At 24.9% G+C, this 21,853-nt stretch overlaps 1 protein-coding gene across 2 annotated transcripts in view; it reads left to right on the top strand.

Annotated features, from left to right (window-relative positions):
- The window catches only part of LOC129605224 (neprilysin-1), a 115,539-nt gene that overhangs the window by 13,286 nt on the left and 80,400 nt on the right, over positions 1-21,853 (top strand). Inside the window, exons 2-4 of one of the 2 annotated variants that reach the window (XM_055514842.1) lie at positions 7,577-7,605; positions 8,868-9,659; positions 9,885-10,181. In XM_055514842.1, coding sequence (XP_055370817.1) covers positions 9,014-9,659; positions 9,885-10,181 — 943 coding nt within the window. In that variant the 5' untranslated portion in view covers positions 7,577-7,605; positions 8,868-9,013. Of the gene's footprint in view, positions 1-7,576; positions 7,606-8,867; positions 10,182-21,853 lie in introns of both variants that reach the window. The other variant, XM_055514841.1, reaches the window with a different exon arrangement.

The following is a 21,853-nucleotide window of genomic DNA, read 5'->3' as shown; positions in this document are numbered from 1 at the left end:
CGAGGTATATGGTTTGTTAAAAATGTGCTAAAAATGTTAATATTTTGTATACAAACTTCCTTACTGGAATTGCTAAAAACAGTGATTATTTTCCGGATATAAAAATATTTACTTTATTTACACTGCGTAAATGACCAACTCAAGTGTCACCTGTCACCTGTTATCTGTGTTCTGTCACCTGTCATCTGTCACCTGTCACCTGTTACTTGCCACCTGTCATCTGTCACCTGTCAGCTGTCATCTGTCACCTGTCACTTTTCACCTGTCATCTGTCACCTGTCACCAAGAAAGTTGTGTTGTGCGTACATGCCCGATGTGGTTCTTTCGGAGGACGAAAGACGAAATCTCATTTTTGATTTTCGAGGGCGACTTTTTCGTCGTCGAAATTAATATGGACTACATCGAATGAAAAGAATTTTAAAAGAAGCAGCTAATTGAAATTGTGACCTTTACAATAATTTTTTTTTTGAATTCTTACATTATTTGTTGAGCTTCAGAACAATTTAGAAATTTTGCAATGATACAAAATTTGGGCTTGTAAATTAATTCGTTCTCATTTCGTTTTTTTTCGCAATATTTTAATATAATTACGAAAAGTTGACAATTGCTCCACCAGAATATTAAAACGAGCTCGTATGTGTGTTGTATTCAAATTGATAATGCCTTTTCAATATCGTACAGAATGCCATACAAAATTGCTGTGGAAAAATTAATTTTATGGAAAAGACCAAAGAATTTTGGTATTGAAAAAGTAGAAACAAAGGAAAATATGTGGAAAAGAACATTCCACATGGACTATAAATTTAATTTGGTTTCAATATTAAATTATGACGTGAAATGTGGTAAAATATTGTTAGAAGTGTGTAACACCGTCGAAATTGTAGTGAATATGCAAATACATACTTACGAGTATATATGCGAATTTTGTATCATTCTTACTGATCTATATACTGATTCAGGATTGTGAATGTTAGGTTATGCATTTAACAAAAAAATAATAAGTATAATATTCTCTTTTTAAGCAAGCCTTCTTACAAGATTAGTAAAAGACAAAAAATGTTGTATGTTATTTCTTTCTTGAGAAGAATACTAGAGTTTTTAAGTTTTCGATCATTTACATTTTTCGTATATGGCATTATCACTTGATAACTGTGGAATAAAATTCAAATTTTTATAATATGCACGTCTCATTCCAAATGTAACATTAAATGAAAAATAAGAAAAAATGAGTATGTGTTTTCTCCCTCTCCCCGTTTGTAATGTACTTTTGATTTTCACTTTATGCTTATCACCCCTGTAACCACTTTCGGGTTTTCCTTCGTATTTAAACCTTTGTGTTTTATTTTTTACTGCACGTAGTTTCTTTAATTTTTCTTTTCTACTAATTCTTTAGAAAATTTATAATGTATATGGTGTCTAAGATTTTAGGCATCTAAATTATTATGTTCAAAAAATTCTATCTAAATAGAAATTTTCTATCTGCATATTGATATATCACAGGATTCTTCGATTCTTCTCATCTCGGAGCATTGGATTATTTGTAAGTTTTGGCCCCATTTATACATGTGCTATTTTTGGGTTACGGACGAATTTAAATATTGCGACCGCGCGGGCACTACAAAGCCTACCTCGAAGCATCTTAGTCTTAAGCTCTTCACATTCGCACAGTAGATGCTCTACCGTATCCTCCTCCTCTAGGCAATATTGCACAGTCTACTCTTCACTTTGCCCATTCCGTTAAGGTGAATAATGGGGAGAAAATGTTCACTTAGCAACCCAACTAAGAGTTTCAAGTTTGTATGGCCCATCCCGATTCGTAAAATTTTCATCAAAGAAAGTTGATAGTTTTAATCTTAATTTAAGTAATTTAAGAACTTATGATTGCATTTTAATAACTTGTATTTTTATTTTACTGTTCTTTTTAGTCTTAACTTTTAATATTGGAACACTCTATAGAAATGTCTTTAGTATTTGAAAACGTAAATAGAAATTTATGTGAAGAAAAATATAACACAAAAATAAATGAGGAGAATAATAATTATACGTCGTGTACAGACTGTGACATGGAATAAAATACGATTTCAATATAATAAGAGTTCGCAGTTGTATTACAGGCTAAATTGGATCATATTTAAAAAAAATTAAAGCGAATTTAGAAGATTTAAACAAGAATGAAGAAAATTAATATAAACTTTTATTTTAACTTGAGTTTCTAATCACAAGTATAATGAGAAAAATGAAAAAAAATGAAAATAAAACAAAAATTCTTGCATACTTACAGGCTTTAACATTATAATATTGTATAACAGGTGTATGTAATTATTTTGTACGTGAAAATACGCACCTGGGGAAAAATATTTTTTATAAAATTTAACGAAAACAAAAAAAACGAAAACGAAAAAGAAATTAAGAATAGATGAAATAAATGAAATCATTGTGAAATTAGCTTTTTGGTTACAGAGTAGCTTCATTCGGAGAGGAAATTTGGTACCACAAAATTACCTAGAAAATACTTCAATTATCCTTTATTTTTTTCATGCCTAAATGAAATACGTAATTTTTGTTTTATTTTTTGAAAAACGTGTATGAATATAAAATTTATTATGAAGGTATAGCTGTACTTGCTTTGAATTTGCAAAAAATCTGAGGTTTTCTTGAAGAAATGTAAAATATTCGCTCTGTGAACGAAAAAGTACATAATCTTTAGGATTTTGGAATGAAATGTATAATCAAGCATGAGAACGGCATCATCTTTTGCTTAATTTTCATTAAATATTTTTCATGATGTCTTTTGCTTTTTTTCTTTTTTCATACCGTTAGATACAAGAAGAATGTTTGTATATACACAATACTTAAAGCTTGTATTAGAATGCAAGAACATTCGTATACAAACATGAAGAAGAGCAAGTATGAAGAAGATTTAAAAATGAAAACAAACCAAAAAACAACAAAATGAGAACTAAAACAAGCAGATTTAAACAAAAAAGAGACAAAAAAAATAAAACAATAGGAAAGTATAAATCTCTTCTTACAGCTTTCATTTCATATCCTTTAAATAATTCAGAAAAACCAAAATGAAATACATAATAAAATGGATATAGAAACCAAATATAAGAAATATACAAAAAAACACAAATTCCATTTAATAGTAGACAATGTCAGAGGAAATATTTGATTGTAAAAAATTTGTACATACACACATCTGTATACCTATATTATATGCAAAAAGTAAAATAAAATAAAGAAAAATATCAAGTACAAGGTGATATGCTTAGAATTAATGCAGTGGGACACTAGAATTTGCTACAAACTAAAGCATTAATTAACGAATTGAGATATACGGTCTTAAAGTTTTGATAAATACAGTTTGGTTGTTTAGTCAGTCGGCTAATAATACATTGAAAAAATTTATTACATAATGGAAGTAAACGGTGGAAGGCGAATCGTATAAGTGAAAAAATTAAATATTGATTGCAGCTAGAGAAAGTTTCAATGTCATTATCTCGATTGATGAATCGTAGTATAGTTTGCGGGATTGGGAGAGCTTGGAACACACCTATATAAATATAACTGGTGGTTCTAATTAAGTGTTGACAAGATTGGGGCAGGGCCAACACTACGGCCCTTGGGGGTATGAAGAACATTATAGATGAGTAAACTAGAAGGAAGGATTTAGCGGGTGGAAATATATTGCGGAGGGATGCTAATGCACTTTCTATCGGAGAACTTCTTCGATTGAATTTCAATAATTTGTTGAATTTTTATGATAATTTTTTTTTATTCATTGTCAGTTTCTTAGTTACATACGTTATATCGCGTGGCGTTCTCAATATAGTATAAAAAGATGTAACAATTATTTATATATGATAACTTAAGAGTTTTATATTGCACTTGCGGCTTCACTTAGTTCTAAAAATTTTGAAAATAAAATTTATTTATTCTGTAATAAAAATTGTGATTTCATATTCATCGATTTTGTTTTTGTAAAAATTTTATAAATTTCCATTTGCTGCTATTTTATTGTAAAGCTCTTTAAATATTTCAGTAAAATATTTCATTATATTGAATTTAACCTCTATATCTCCATACAAGTAACTACTATAACATCGTATAAGTATTATAAGTACGATATTTTGTTAAAAGCCGCCTAAAGTGAATGAAAATGTATTATTAGAATTTGTTTGTATACTTAAAATATAAATGAATTGAGATCTTGAAATAAGGATACTTTAAATTTGAAAATAAATGTGTGTATAGTATAAATAGTGTAAGGATGTATGCATATAGAAAAACCACAGAATAATAAAAGTTTTAATGATATCGGATTAAAGATTTCAAAAATAAAAATGAAATAAGAAAAAAGTCTATTGTTTGTTGCCAGTTTCAGTTTTGAGACTTCAATTGATAACTGCTTTGTTTGGTTTTTTGCATATGTCAGCTATTTTCAAAATTTACTTGAATTTTTTTTTTATATTCCTTATTACTTATATGAATTTTATTTTTATATTAAAAATTTTGAAATTGAATCACACAAATGGTTAGTGTTCCATTAGTGGAATATGATTAATGCCAAATTTTTCAATCATACTTGTTGAGAAGCAATCGCAAATGCGAGTGTCCCATAGACGTTATTGGGTAGAAATTTGGTAGAAATTCGCGTTATGATCTTCAATATCAATAACATTAATTAGGGCAAGATCTTGTTAAATATCAATAGCATAGTGTTGCATATCATACCGCTATCGCAACTATAGATTTGAAGAAATAAACCTCTCATTTATCAAGGTTTTGCCAAGGACACCTCAATTTGTTGTTTCTATATCTGAAGTCGATAGCCATAATAACTCCTTGTCGAATTGCAAGGCAACATTATTTCTGTTGTTTGATATTCGAATTCATATGGACTTGCTATTTAAACTATGGCCTAAAATTATTTGAACTTAAAATTGGTGGGCATAATAATTCTATTTAAATTTAAAACTTTAATGAAAATTTTTCTAAATTCAATCAAGTTTCAGTTCATTTTATATAAAACTGAAACAAATTTTGTAAATTTTTGCAATGTGCCTTCCTATAAATATCCTTTATATTTTAATCTGATTATAACACTATGATACGGTATATATACATACTTATATATTACATACCCGTATTCAATTTCAAAATATTTATTTCTTATTTAATATTTTATTTTAAAACTATATACATAAATATTTTTCCAAATTAAAATAATATTGTAGGTTATTATATATAATTTATACATATGTATAGGTGTATATATACAAGATTCAAAACTATAAATGTGAAAAAAAAGCAAATTCCTTTTAAGTAATTTTGTTTACATGTAAATATTTTGATAATATTTGTAATTAGATAATTTCAATGTCATTAATTAGCATTTACTCATAATTGGATGGTAATTAACTAATATCATTTTAAATATACATGCCTATATAACATGTATGTCTTTTAAGTATATATACTTGTATGTTTGTGTTATAACTTTTATAAAGGTTTACACGTGTATAAAGATAGTATTAAATTATTGTTTACCGCACACAGAATTTATAAAGGCAATTTTTATAAATACAAGTATAATGTTACCATATACCCAAAAAAAAAATAAGAAAATAAAATGAAAATAAGAAAACTAAATATAAATTCCTTTGTTATACAAATATTTGATTATTATACATACTTTGTGTTAATATCAACAAATCAAGGAATATTTAAGTAAAAAATTATATATTTTTGAAATATCTTGATAATTAAGGATGAATTAACTTGTAAAATGGTATTATTACTATTAAATTACCATAATTATTTTTAAGCTTTAAAGTTATATAAGGTATATAAATACATATATATATATATATACATGCAAAAAAAACTAATTGATGATGTAGGTTGATAAAAATTTTTGTAAACGTGAGAAGGATAATGGGTTTTTTATGTAAATTTTGAATTTGATAGGTGAGATGTTTTTAATGAAAATTTTTTTTTTTTGTATATTTGTGATGATTCTTTTCAAAGTTAAATTAAATTTTATTTCATTCATGAATATGCAATAATATAAAAATCACTTTTTCTTTTAATAATTAATTTAATTAGAAAGTTTTATGAATTATTAAGGTTTTATTTGAAGGTTAATTAAACTTAATTTTCTTCGGAAATATATTTTACAATTATTTATTTCGAATTTTCATCTTAATTTAGTAGGAATCATATTACAGAGAAGAGAATATTTATATACACGCATTTTAGTGAAATAGAGAATTATTAAGAATTAAATCAAATATATATATATCATTAGCCTTGTGACTTATATAAACGATTACCTTTCTCTTCTTGGAATCTTAGTATTTTAACTAATAAATTACGCATAAGAATACGAGGAAAAATATTACAAAAATTTGTGTATATATTCCTACTTTTATATTTGAATATAATCGCATATTATAAAATCTAATTAGGAAAATATTGATTTTATTTCATTGGATATACATAGGTAACAATAATAATTATTAATTTGAAGTATTAAATATTAACTAAAAATATTTGAGAATAAAATTTAATTGAAGAATATTAGAAGTCGTAATAATTAGAAATCGTATATAAAAATAATTGAACTGGAAAATAATTAAAATCTGTAGCATATGCAGGTATGCCTATTTTTTAAGAAAACACCTACATTTCAACAAAATTTGGAAAATGTATTTTTTTTTGAGGTTTATTTATAATAAACGCATAAGAATTTTTAGTAGAAAATTTTTTGGAAGATATATGTATGGCCTCTCAAAATCCTTGTAAACGTGAAGAGTTAGTGAAATAGTACGTCATCATGACAAATTTAAAGCAAACCATTATTTAAAAAATTTTTTCTGCCCCTAAAAATATGCAATTTTTTTAATTTCATTACTATTAGATTTGGTTAGGTACTGTTAGATTTGGTTAGGTTAGTTTGACGCCAGATCTTTGCCTTACTCTCTCTCATTTAAACCAACTTGAATTTTTCAAAAACTGATTAAAGTCCTTACATAGTTGGTGGGTCGCAGTTTCTTCTTTCTTTTTCGAGATTGTTTGATGAGCTATCTTGCTGACAGAAAGGCTTTAAATCTCTCGACATAAATCTAGCATTTCATACAATTTCTTTAAAGTATACCATTTTCATTAAACCAGTGTAACAAACTTCAATTAATTGGCATATTTTTTCGCAAAATTAGGCTTGAATTTTATGAAAACTTACGCAATTGTAAATTTAAATTTTCATAATCTTAAATTTTTAGATTTTCACAGCATTTTCTGACAATAGAATTCCTAATTTATTTTATAAAAATTAAAGATTTATTTTTAAATACTTAAATCGTTCTGATATTAAAAATAATTTTTAATATCTTATAGTATTCTTTATCCAAAAATAATTATTATTCATATTAAAAGTAAAATTTAAGTTATAAATGTTGCAATTAAATATTTTCTTCATATATAAATATAAAATTCTTATTGCTTTACAAATAATTGTCTATATATGAAATTGTAATTTAATATTTCCTTTTTTTGTTTTTTTTCATTTCAGGATAACATATTTTCCATCCTATTATATAGGTTTATATATATGAATTATAATAATTATCATCTTTATCATTATAATTAATATTATATATAATATTACCAAGAATATGTGTGCGATATAGACAATTTCCTTGTACCAGAATCTTATATGTATGAATAGAAAATCATAATTCATGTAGAACTCATATAGATTGAGGTCGAGCGTAAAATTATAATCATTGTTTCTATTTTCCTATTAAAAAGATAAAATTACATTATGTATACGTGTATGTTCAACATATATATTATCTCTGAAGATGAGCTACTTTATCAATGTAAAATATTCTAATGTATAAAAGAATGGAATAAAAGATGAAAAAACATTCATTTTATATACTTGTAATAATTTAACAGAGAAAAAAGAATATAATATTTTATCCATCAGCGGTTGATAGAAACACAAACGTACTATCATACAAATAAAATCCTTTTGTTCATTTTCAAGAATTGAAAGGATCACTTGAGTGATAACATACATGTGTGTGTATTAAATATACATACAATCCATACATGAATGCAATAAGAGCAACAATTTTTTTTCTCTGATTCTTTCTTTTATTTAACAAATAAAATATTTTTCATTTCTTTTGTTTTTAATAATCTCTTAACATAAAAGAAGGATTCAAATGTAATAGAAAAGAACGAAAAAAAAAAATAAATATTTTTTTCCATTTAATATCGTTTGCTTTTTTTTTGGTTTTATTGTTTTATTTGATGCTTTTAAAAGCATTTCACAGAATTATTAGACTATCTTACTATATACAAAACACATACACACATACACTTAAAATTTATTCGACGAAAATTTTTTTGAAAATTTCTTATGTAAAGAAAATTCTCTAACAAAAACACACAAAAAGATAAAAAACAAATTTGCTTCGAAAAGTTTACACAAAAGAAAAGCAGCAGTTTATATATGTATAAAAGCAGAGAAGGATATTCAAGGATTTTCAAAAAAAAAAATACTCAAAAAAAACTTAATGAAAATATTATTTTAATTTATGTTATTTTTGAAATTAAGTTTTGTTTTTAGCGACTTTTAAGCTATAATAATAAAATTTCAATTTGGATTACTTAAAAAACGAAGAGAAAATTCATAAGGAAGCGCTTTTAAATATTTGCAATGTTTACAATTAATAAGCTCTATATAAGCTGTTTTATAAATATTTTCAAATTAAATTAGTTTAGAAATTTGTACCAATCTTTTGTTAAAAATTTTGTCAAAAACTCATCCCTTATAATTTTTTCTTTTTTAGCAATCAAGTGATTCAATAAATTCTATATATAAAGCTCAAACATGTATGCATTTATTTAATAGAAAATTTTTTTAAAATCAAAAAACTTTAAAAATTAAAAATAAAACAACAACAACAACATAATAAATAGTGAATAATTTAAAGATATGCCAGAAAAGTCATTATTAAAAAATGACTATTTAACCACATTTCAACAACAACAGCAACAAAATCAACAACAACAAAAACAACATCAACAACAATATAAAAATAAAAAATTTTCAATATTATGTGACATTGAATCAACTACACCATTATTGTCAGAAACAATATTAGTAAATGAAAATCAAAATCATAATAAAAATTCAAAATACAAAATGGATGATTCAAATGCAACACCATTATTAGGTGGTACAACAAAATTAAGTGTTGAAAGTGATGATGGTACTAGTAGTTGTGTTATGCCAATATTAACAAATGATGATTGTACTAATAGTATTATTAGTAATAGTAGTGGTGGTTTAATTAGTGGCATTAGTGGTAAACATAATAATACAATATTAATGAATAACAGTAATAATATTAATTCACAATTGCTACCATCAATTAATAGTACAAATAATGGTCCATCAATTATAACAACATCAACTGGAACACTATCAACTGGTCAACTATCAACTATTAATTGTAATAATATATCAAATAATAATAATAATATAAATAATATTAATAATAATAGTAATAATTGTAGTAATAATATTATTAATGATAATATAGGAACAACAAATCTTATTATGAATAATACAAATTCTGGTAATAATAATTTTAATAATAATATTAGTAGTAATAATACAATAAATAGTTTAAGTGGTATTAATAATATGTCATCATCAACAATAATTGGTAGTGGTAATAGTGGTACCGGTGGTGGTGGTGGGGTTAGTAATACAGTTATTGTTGGTGGTATTGGCATTAATAATAATAATAGTAATATTAATAATAATAGTAATTTGACTGGTAATAAATTATTATCAACAGCACCAACAGCAACAACAACAATTGTACATTTTGGTCCTGGTGGTGGTATGCCACCACGTACATCATTACAGAGAAATTTTAATGGTTCAAATAGTAATAATATTATTAATAATAATAATAGTAATAGTAGAACAACAACAGCTGTAGAATGCCTCCTATTTAAAGAACCGCAATTACGTAGAAAACTTTTAATATTGGCAATTGCATTTACGATATTCGGTGCTGCAATTGGAGCATTAACAATATATTTTGCTGGAGGCTATCGTTGCCTTAGTAATAGTGCTAATAGTAATAATGGTAAGTAATAATTTTTTTTTTATATTTATTTATTTCAATATTATATTCTATAGTTAAATTCATACATCTGTATGTATAAATATTTATAAATAATAAAATGTAAGTTTATATTTGAACGGAACTGAAAAAACGGTACTCTTAGGACATTTTTATTGTTACGTACAGTATATTTACTTCTATAACTCTGGCACTGTGAAAAGTTCAGTAATTTTGGTCCGCTTTTTTTGTGTGTGCGTTCCAGAGTTTTCATCTTTTTTTTTTCGTGAACAATAAAATTTTATTTGGAATGTAAAAAAAAAAAAACAAAAGAAAAAAAAGAGCATAAAGAAAGACGATAGAGAGAGGAAGAAAAAAAAATATTTATTAGATTCATAATGGGATTTTCTTTTTTATATGAATAAGATTTACTTCTCAAAAAGATTATGCGATTATATACAATGCACACAACAATGAAACATAGAATGAAGGAAAATAAGAAAAACATGAAAATAATGCAAAAAAATAGAGTAAAGAAATAAAACAAAATCCTTGAGGAATGTAAGCGCGAAGAGATCTCAGTAATTTATTATGGCGATTCTTTCTGTTTGTCTGCATTCTAATAGAAGAATTTTAGTACGTACACATGTATATATGTAAATTTGCTATTGTAGCGGTACAAACAAAGTTTTTCACTTAACACATTAGTCGGCTTGTTATAGAAAATTAGTTTTATCCAAATAATTGTATCTCCAAATTTTATTAGTATAGCTACATAACGTAGACTAGTCGTAGAACTTATAACGTAGCTTTTACTTAGAAAGTATGTAAAATAGTAGTTTGGAGTAGTTTGTAAATGAAATTGTACATTGAAAACTTTAAAAACTGCTTAATATGGGATTGGGAAAAATAAATATATAGAACTGTTATATACTTACATAAAAAAACTTCCACTACTTCGTAAAGAGATATAACTGAAGTGGCGCTCCAATTGTAAATATCTTTATCTCAAGTAACTCTCGAAATAATGTTGTGAAATATTTTATTGCTGCCGCCTGATGACGGGACTTTATGAACTGAAAAAAAAAACCTCTGATTTCCATTACTTGAAAGTTCATTTAAAAAATAATTATTTTCAAAATTCTGCGACTGTTATAAATGAATTAATTTTTATTCAAATTTTTCACTTTTTTAACAAACCAGCAAACATTTACTAAAACTCAGCATTTTTTAAGTGAAATTATAAAATTTATTTGACATAAATTCAAAAAAGTGCTCTTGCTATATAAGTGAAAAAATGTGTGATATTAAGCCTTAAATCAAACTTGTTAGATTTTCACATATATTTTATTATTTTTTACTTTCCCTATGAGCTTCTTGTATTTAGTGTTAAAATTATTTATGAGAATTTGATAGAAAAACTGCGAAAATTTTTATTTTTATAACAAGCCTTTACCGTTTTTTGTTTGTTATTTTTAATGAAAGCGAGAAAAAAATTAAAATAATAATTCTGCATGCATCTATGCATTTACATAAAAAAGCATTAAGGATAATAAACTTGCCATAATTTGTCTTTGATCATAAATTAAAAAAAAAAAATAAAATAGAAAAAGAACAGTAAATTCATAAAAAAAAATCATTTTTTTTATCCTTTTCTATATTTGGATTAAGAATAAAAAAACATGAAAAGAAAAATTTGGGTTATAAAAATATCCTCTTGGCTCTATTTTTGTAATATAAATTGTTAAACGGTTTTAGAATATTAAAGGACTTTATTAATGGAAAATGAATTATTGCATGAAATTTTTTTTTGTTTTAGTTGTTTTTGTTTCATTTTTGGCCACGATTTATTTTTTTTTTCGCCTTGTCTTAAGGCATTGTACAATATAAAGAGTGCATAAAAGAATGCACAATAAAACTTGTTACAAATAAAAATAATTTTATTATGTCTTTAGACTCCAACATAAACTATTTATATAGAAATTCCTAAATTAAATGAAATCACAAAATGGTGAAACTATAAAAAAATTGTTCTTCTTCCAAATAGAAAGCCAAGAAATTTTTATTTGTTGTAAGTTTGTTTGAATAGGAATTCTCAAAAATTACAAATAAAATTATGAAATGATGTAAAAAAAAAAAAAAATTGTTATCCTTATAAAAGTGGATTTATAAAAAGGATTTCCTTGTTTTGGTCTCTGATTTTTTCATTTTTACTTGTCGGACGAAGCAACGTATAATTTTTTCTTTTTATTATTGTAAGTGTACATAAGTGTGTGTATGTACATTATGAATAAATATACACATGTAGTATGTATAGCAAATTTTATAATCAGGTCGCTTATGAGCAAATATTTTTCCCCCTTTTTAATATTATGACGACCTTGTTTAAATGTTGGAAATTTTTCAAGGCGTTTTGATTTAATAATAAAAATTGGATGTACGCATTGTTTTTCTTTTTAATATTTTTAGAAAAAAATTTTAAAGAATTTTTATAGAAATTTAATAAAAGTGTTATGTTAAAGTTTAAATTTATTTAAACTGGAATAAGAACAAGTTTTAACAATAATTTTAATAACCTTTTTGAAAATTTTAAATTTTTTTTTAACTAGAGAATCAGTTTGTTATGTCGAGTCGGCCAAAAATGTTTAAATAAAAATTTTTTCCATATTTGTTCAGTTAAATCTAAAACATTGCAGTGCAAAGAAGAGCAAGCTGAAAAATATGTAAAACAGATCGATGTTTCTATCATTAATAGTTTTTTTCTTTTACTGCAGTAACGATAACTGTATTTATGTTGAAAACTCCTAAATTGGCACATAACTTCTAAGACTAAGAGTCCTATTGTTAATACAATTACATTTATTAATGTTACTTTGTTAATCAATTACAAGTAAACAGTTTTAAACTCCGAAAAATATGCAAAATTCTTGTCAATTTTATTAAATGTATTCAAAACTAGATTCAGAAGTAGATATTGAACTTCAAAAAGAAATTTGTTATTAACTCCATTGCCCAGAATGCGGCAATAAAGTCCATTCCTTAGTTTTCTTATGTTTTTCAAGATTATTTTCTTAAATTTGCACTTGTACGGTAATACTTGTAATAGTTATAACAAAGAACTTTTTTTTTTCTTTCTTGAATATCAGTAAATTACACTGCGCGTTGCAATCACGGTAACATAAAAATTTCCCCCCTCAAATTTAAATATTCATGCTCCCACCTTCTTTTTTCATTAATATTTTAATATTCTGTACGATTTCAATTTAATTAAATCATGCTCCTATGCAAATGCTTGCAGAAAAATATTAAAAAATTTTTATTTGGAAAAAAGAAACTTTGGAATTTCAAAATCAAAGTTTTTTTTTTTTGTTATTTATCTTGAATACCTTTTGGACGTCATCTCGCGTACTTGCGAATTGTGTATTCTTCTAAAGCACTATGATTAAGTAATGGTAACATTTACACAGATTTTTATCTATATTTCGTATACCTGAAGGATAATTTTTTTTTATTTCATTCCATTGTCTCACCAGATATAATTTAATATTATGGAACATTGGAATATTTGTGTGATTTTAAAAATTCATCCTTTAGTTTTATACTTTTCATTCGTTGAAATAATTACGTTTGTATTTTGTTCAATTGGGACCAGCAAAGTTCAAATTTCATTTGAATTCTTATACGATAATGAATTTGTATACATTAAGTGACTAAAGAATCCTATTTTGTATTTGAACTCGTTACGATTTTTGAAGGTTACTTGTACAGTTTTGAAAAAAAACTGATATGGTTTAGATTTTATTAAGTCTATAAATTTGACAATTTCCCTTCACATTTCACTATGTAAAAGTTTCCAAAACTCTTTTCGCAATATCTGAAAACTTTATTCAGAAAAATTTTTTCAACTTTAATTCAACGCTGTAACTACTGTTTAAAGAGCATGAGAAGATCTCTAAATTCTCTTTTAATATCTAATTTATTTTCAACCATAAATGCATCCGAATTCAAAGCTATCCAATCTATTAAATCCATAATGAAAGTGGTCGTATATTACAAACGCGTAAACGCAAAAACAAGATATGAAATAAAATATTTAAAATTTGTTTAACCTACTTTTCGAGTAGAATATTTGCAGATTTGTATAGCTACAAGTATAATGTTACTTTTGGGACAAAAAATGAAAGAATAATAAAATTTGTGAAAAGGATTTCAAAGCAAATAAATTTTTTTTTAAAATTATCTTTAATTCATAAAACATAAAGGATATAAAAATAATTTTGAATTCTTCATTATGCAAACACGTCGAAGCTTCTTTTGTTTTTTTGAGTATCGATTGTTTTAGTTGGAAAAATGCTTTTTTTTTTTTGCTAAAAAACGTTCAGTCATCTTCAAATATTTGTCCTAATTATAAGATGCTTATTTTGGTTTCATAAAATTTTATGTTGCCTAAAGAATTTTTCATTTTTTTTTTTTGAATTTCCAACGTCATGGAATTGTTATTGGCAAACTTGTTTGAATTTGCACAAAATTCTTAATAATTTTAATATTTTATGTGACGACATGACGACAGAGTCTTTTCTATATATAAGAGAAGATTATAGTTTCTTTTTTAACCTAACATTCTTTACAGACATATTTCCAAAAAACTATTTGTCCATTCGTTTAAAATATTTCTACATGCCTCAAAACAGCAACTTGCTTATTTTTATATACTCTAGCTTTTAAATTATAAAGGTCAATAAATTAGTAAAAATGTTTGCTTTTTACAATTTACTGTTTTCCACTTGAGAAATTGTTTTTGAATTAAGAGAACTTATAAGGTAAAATTAAGTCTGTTGAATGGACCATTAAAATTTTTTTTATTAAAATTCCTTTCCCTCACTACAACTTAAAAGGGAGTCGAATTTTAAGATTTTGTCTATAGATACCGATTAATAGTTCGATTTATCAAAACAAAATTTCTTTCTACTTCCTCTTCCGTTCGAGTCCAAATATTTCAAATTGGTAATTTTCAATAACCTTTCTTTACGACATTGAAGCAAAATAAATTCTGATCGAAAAATGTATCCTGTTGCTTAATTAAATTCATTACCAATTTAAATTCGATCATTAAGTTAGTGGAACTTATTTTTAAGTTTATATTTTTGTCCCAGAGGTAGATATGCGATATTACAAGGCTATCAAGAGAGTTATTGTAATAGATCATTGTTTAAAATTTACATGAAGTATATAGAAATTTCTCTTTTGAAATTCGCTATTTTATATGCCATGGATTTGGACAAAACGCAATTTTTTACTATGTTTGTTGAATTACGTTCTTTTGGAGCTACATTTACTAAAGAATATCACGTTTCAATTTAACTAAAACAAAGGAAATACTTTGTAAGGTAAAATTTTATTTTAAAATTAAAATGTTTCCGTTGAAATAAAATTTTTTTTTGTATTTTAATAAAAAATGTCAGAATGACTTCCACCTACATAAAGTAAAGCAAAGATTGTAAAACAAAGAATTTTAACAGAAAAAACAAAAATTAAATATTAATTTTACAATCGAATTTTATTATTAAAAAATTCAAATAAAAATTCAGAAGATAATGACTGCGTTGTAGAATGATGTGGAAACAATCCTTGAAGAAAATTTTTTCTAAGAATTTTCGTGAAAATACACTACCCAGATTCTAAGGAAATAATCGCCCCCATTGATAATCAATTGCAATAATAACCAAAATCTTATTAAAATAGAAAAAATTTGTGATATTTAATTGAAAAGGATTTGTTTTGTAATATTTTTTAGCTAAAAAAAATTATGCCAAAACAACATATGTTATTTTATTATTCTTAAATAGGAAGACAAAAAGAAGTTATGCATATTTTACATAAAATTCTATTTATAGTATTTTTCATCTCATGCTGACTTCATCTTCTTTAAATCTTTTTATTATACTTAGTTTTGTTCTTCATTCCACTTCACTTAGTTCAGAATTTGATTTATAGTTCATTATTTAGTCTTCAGGAATAAAAATTTCTTTTTCCTACGCTTTTATTACATATCAAACTCGTATTTTGTATATAAAATAAAAATTATCTTAACAAAAAAAAAAGAATGTCCTTTTATCTATACTTTCAAAAGGAAATAAAAGAAAGGAATAAAAGAAATAAGCAATAAAGACAAAAACAAGAATAAAACATTTTCCTGGAAAATTTCAATTTTTTTTTCTGTTTTCATTATTTTCTGTAACTCCTTTTGAATTATCGGCTTGGGATTAGGGAATATAATTTGTCATTTCAAATGATCTTCGGATACCTATACCAGGATATTGTACATACACACATAGACACGAAAATTTTGTAAAAATCACGTTTCGTCCTTCTTGTTTCCGGGTGGCCTATGGGAGATTTTTTTATGTTGTATTATTCTTTATATTATAAAAAACTAGAAGAAAAAAAAAACTAGAAAGTTCACATAAAATTTTGCAATCGTATCGATATAGACAGAAGGTCTTATCTTGTCATCCCTATGTAATATCTAAAAAAAAATAAAATAAAATAATCAGAAAATCCTTTAATACAATACCGTGTACACTATAAAATCCTGGAAATCAATTTTAGTTAAAGGTGTCCAATGTGCGTGTAGTTGGAAATTCCCACTCTTCCTTTCCTCTTCTTTTAGATATTTGATTTTAATCTTTCTATATATTTTTAAATTCATGCGGTCTTCTTCATTCTTTTTATTAGAATTTATAGTAAAAATTATTTGGTTAGTTGAAAATTTGAACGTTAAACAAATTGTTGAAACTGATTTAATAATTTCGGTTTTCATCTTTGAACGTTACAAGGATGTAGTATTTTTAGTTTTCTGATTGATTGAGATGAATTGAAATTCACTATGAATTTTAAAATCAAATTAAATGAGTTAAAAATATTCTCTTATAAACTGTCGTAAAAGTAATCTTGCAGTACCTTGCTTTCAGTTGGAAGGTACGAGCGATTGGCTCTGTTGTTTTTTTACATGACAAAGTAAAATTAAATTGTAAAACGTGAAACATTCTATGGTCCTATTCCACCTCGTATGTATAATACAAGTATAATAAAAATTGGATTTTAAAAGACACGTAAGGTTAACAGTAAATATCATGCGAAAAATTGTCTACTGATGTGAAAAAATAGTAAACGTCGCAACGGTAACAAACGATTAATATTGGAAAAAAATTCAATTTCTAAGGTTTTGCTGAGGCAAAATGTCTCGGCCTACACAACTCAAAATAAAGTTTTCTTTTGTGTATTGTAAAAATAAAAAGAAAAACTCAAATAAAACAAAGATAAAAAAATGAAGAAAAAAATTGTTATCCTCAAAGATCCTTTTTAGGTTTTTTCTTTGTTTTTTCTTTTTTTTTTGTAATACTTAGAAAATATTTTTATTTTGCTATTGGCTATATATATTGGGTATAAATGGGAATTAGTAATCCAAATTCATCTTGGTCTCACACTAAATTTCACTGATTTTTGTTAGAGGCTAGGCAAAATACCAATGTTATTTTGTAGCCAGCGTGAAAGCATTCAATTTGGAGAGTCCTTGGGGGATTTTTAATTTTTTTTTATTTTGGCTTTTTTGTAATGTTAAATTTGTTATGACTTTTCTTTTATTATTTTTTTGAAGCAAGTGCAATATCTTTAATTTTTATTTTCGTTGTTTTTTTTTTTGAATTTTTTCGTTCAGGTTAACTTTTTAACTGTTAGGAAATAATTAAAGGAAAATAAAATGTGGATAGAAGTTGACCATAAATTATTGGCTTTACTTACATGTAACATTAAACATACACACACACCAATACATAGAGTCACGTATGATAAATAAGGATTTAAAAATTAATTTCATTCTTTTTATATTTATTTTTTTTCGAGTGAATTTCCTGCGATTCCTACATGTTAGGAATTGGTAACAGGTGAAATTTTATATAAATTTTTGGTTTTTTCTCTCTTTTATGTTGGTTTATTTTGGTTTTTTATTTGAAAAATTTGAGAAAGAAAGATTAGGATTTTTTTAAATTAATTATGGAGGTGAGAAGCATATATATATATATATATATATATATATGTATATATAGTACGAAATTTATAAAGGATCATTTTGAATGTTTAAGGGAATTTTTAAATTTAATTTCAAAGAATTTCGTGCTTTTAAATTTAAAGAAATTGCTTGTGACTTTTTAACTGAATTAAAAAAGAATGAGGTTTTTACTATTTATGCTACCCGGATTCATTATAAGTTCCACAAGTTCTACCTTTAATCTTTTGAAAAATTTTTATTTTACTAAAATCTGACGAGAAAAGCGAATTGTTCAGGCCTTTAAAAAGGGTAGGTATGTTGCAATTAGATGCGCATTTTTTTTAAATAAACGTTATAAAAGGTTAGCACCAATAAAATTCATAAACTGAATAATTAAAAGTGCAAAGTTTTGTATAATTTTAATCAGAATTTTTTAATGCAATGTAGGTATTGCCATATTTTCATTAATGTTGATTTTAGTTCGATATTTTCAAACATACTTTCAATTACAGAATATTTGGATATGCTGGTGTTTTTACGTTGAAATTTTAATTTACAATCACCATAATATTTTATCATTAGAATGTGAACGTAAATAATTAAAATTCAATGAGGATCTTTCATTATCTATCAACAATTTACTTATTCAAGTATCTATTAGCTAAAATTACAATATGGATTGTGAAATAAAATCCTGACCTGAATTGTAAAACAATTTAAATAGGGCGTCTATTATTATTATCCTATTATTTTATTTAATACATGCATGCAACTCTAAAATTTTATGCAACACCTATATGGTGGTTTCTCTTTAGCATGGAATCCTGTCATGACATTTTAAAAAGAGACATTCACTGGTCTATATTATATGCTTTAAATACCTTAAAACATATAGAATCATTTATACATTAGAGTTGATATTCATTCAATTTAACATGGTAAATCATAGTGGTAATAGTTGTATCCTTTTTTGAATATATGTTTATACAAAGTGATGAAATTTTATTGTGATGAAAACCTATATGAATTAGTTTAGTTTGGATTTTTTATTCTGTTTTGTTGAATAAATATTGAGAAGATGAAGAGGCGAATAAAATATAAATGAATAGCTTTTTGTATAAAGGTTATAAGGATATATAGTTAATGCAAACGTAATCGTTATTATCCTTTTAGATTTTATTGTTTACACTTTATCATATTTTATGTTTTTCTTTTTATTTTTTTGAAAATTTTTGTGCATTTCATGCAAAATTGCGTTTTTGAAATGTTGTGTAAAAGAGATGATTCAATATGAAGGCTCTACCATTGGAGCTTATATTATTAAGGTTCAAGAGTTGTGTGCTATTAGTTGCCATGTGGTTGATGTCTATGTTTATATAAACTGTGAATTTTTACCGTTTGCACAGTTTGAAATTTATGAATTTATGACTTGTAATCAACTATAATTGAATCAAAAAGTGAGTTCAATAAGCACACTCAATCACATAAAATTTTAAACAAGGTAAATTCAAGTTGTGATATATTTTAAGTCGGAGTATAATGGGAAGTTCTTTAAAATAAGATGTTAGATTTCTTGAAAGTTGAACATTTTTTAAACTTAACAAATTTTCCCATAATTCTTCTAGAGTCTTGACGTTTTTTAATTGCAGAATCAGTCTGAAAGTATATTGAAAAGATCTGCAATTGTAAGCAAAATAATTAAAATCTTTTGGAATAAATTCATCGGTTAAATTATACGATATAAGAAAATTAAACTTAAGAAACACTCAAATATTATAAATTTACCGTATATAATTAAAATTTAATGCAGTTCAATGAATTCATAATTATTTTTTGATTGAAAATCAATCGGTAATCAATATTTTGCTCTGAAAAAAAAGTGATTACTTTTGAGATTAAATATATTTTGAAAAATTAATTTTCGAAAATAAATGAAATCAGCAAGAAACTTTAATATTAAATTCGATTTAATAAAAAAAAAACCATTCAAGCGTTTTATCAAAATTGTTATAGTGAAAGAGGTTCTGAAAAATGAATTTATGTAGAGAACGAAATTTGCGGATATTGATAAGCTTGTTATTTTGATATATGATTAGTATTGTGGCATTTGACGGCATTTGATGTAGAATAAACAAACCACGTTTTTCAGCTTTAATCATGAACCCTTAAGTGGAACAGTGAGAAACAATGGGATAAGTAATTCGATTCATTGTTCCAGCATAATTCAATGGATTCAAATCTAATTTATAATTTTGTTTATAAAAAATTTTGCCTCCACCCAATTTCTTTTTCGGTTTCCTTAAAAAAAAAATTTTGAAATTATTTTTTGTTCTTATTTTTTTTTACAAAAATTATACAATAAAATAAATTCAGCAGGCATACTTTTCTAGTTTGTGTTCCCTTCTTTTTATTGTAAAAAACTATCAAAATTTTATTTGCAATTTACAGTGGTGATTTATTTTCTTAGTAAATTTTTATCGGTTTTTTAATTGAAATTTAAATTTCTCGAAGAGTTGGGAAATTTTAAAACAAGTCAAAATAAGAATAATTTTAATTAAATTTTTTCATTTGATTGTGTCAATTAGCAGTGGAGTCGTAACTCCAAACAAAATTGTTATGCTATTGTTGTGGAACTTCTCACTTTTCAAGTTGTTATTAAAAAATTATTGGAATTATAAATGATGACGTATTAAATCATAATATAATATATCATGATGTAATTTAATTTTTTTCTGTACCAAGCATTATTCATAGGAAATATCCAATAAATTTTCTAACTTTATTTACACTTTTTCTTTCAAATAAAGCAAATTTGTCATTTCATATTTTTTTGTAAATTTTCTTTATCATTGTTTCCAAACGATCTTCTGTAGCACATGATTAGCAATCTCCTTTAACTGTACCTATTATTTTTCATAGCTTCTAACAATTTTACTTTGAATTAAGCTTCATACTTGAACAAGGTCAATTAATTTGTAGTGGGCAGGTATTTCAATTTAAGTTTGGACTTAAATTAGTCATTTTACTTGTTTATTTTTAAAATACAAACTTCATAGTGTTTATTATTGTAACAATTCCCGAATTGGTACTTAAATTTCAAAATATCTGAAATCTCATAAAAAATTTTAACAAGAAATTGTACACAACTCTCAATTTCTCTTGTATAATAAATTACCGAGAATATAAACAAATTTTTTTTTACATTTATTTTGATTATTTTTTCTTTTCTTTTATAGGACGAAAGTAAAAAAAAAAGGGAAAAACAAATAAAAGGGGAAATTTTAAAATAATATAAAAATAATTAAACTAATAACGATAGGAAACAAGTGTACAATGAAAGATTTCTACGAATTTTGGTAAAACAAAACAGAATTACAATGGGAATTGACGTAAAAAATGCAAAATCTTTAAAAAACACAGAAAAAATAAAAAAGTAGAGAATAAAATTTTTCGTATGAAAATTATTAAATCATATTTTATCTTTTGTCTTCATTGTTTTTTCTGTCAGGATAATTCAATTTTGAGGATTTTCTGTAAAAAAAAAACAAAAATAGCAAAATAAAATAAAACAAGAAACTCTTCAATTTTTCAACAATAAATCTCAATTGAAAATACCCAGAACATCAATAAATTTTACATTAAAAATTGT

This window comes from Condylostylus longicornis, unplaced genomic scaffold, assembly GCF_029603195.1.
Source record: "Condylostylus longicornis isolate FDR11 unplaced genomic scaffold, ASM2960319v2 ptg000013l, whole genome shotgun sequence".
In the NCBI taxonomy this organism is placed as follows: Eukaryota; Metazoa; Arthropoda; class Insecta; order Diptera; family Dolichopodidae; genus Condylostylus; species Condylostylus longicornis.
This window is presented reverse-complemented; position numbering and strand designations above follow the sequence as displayed.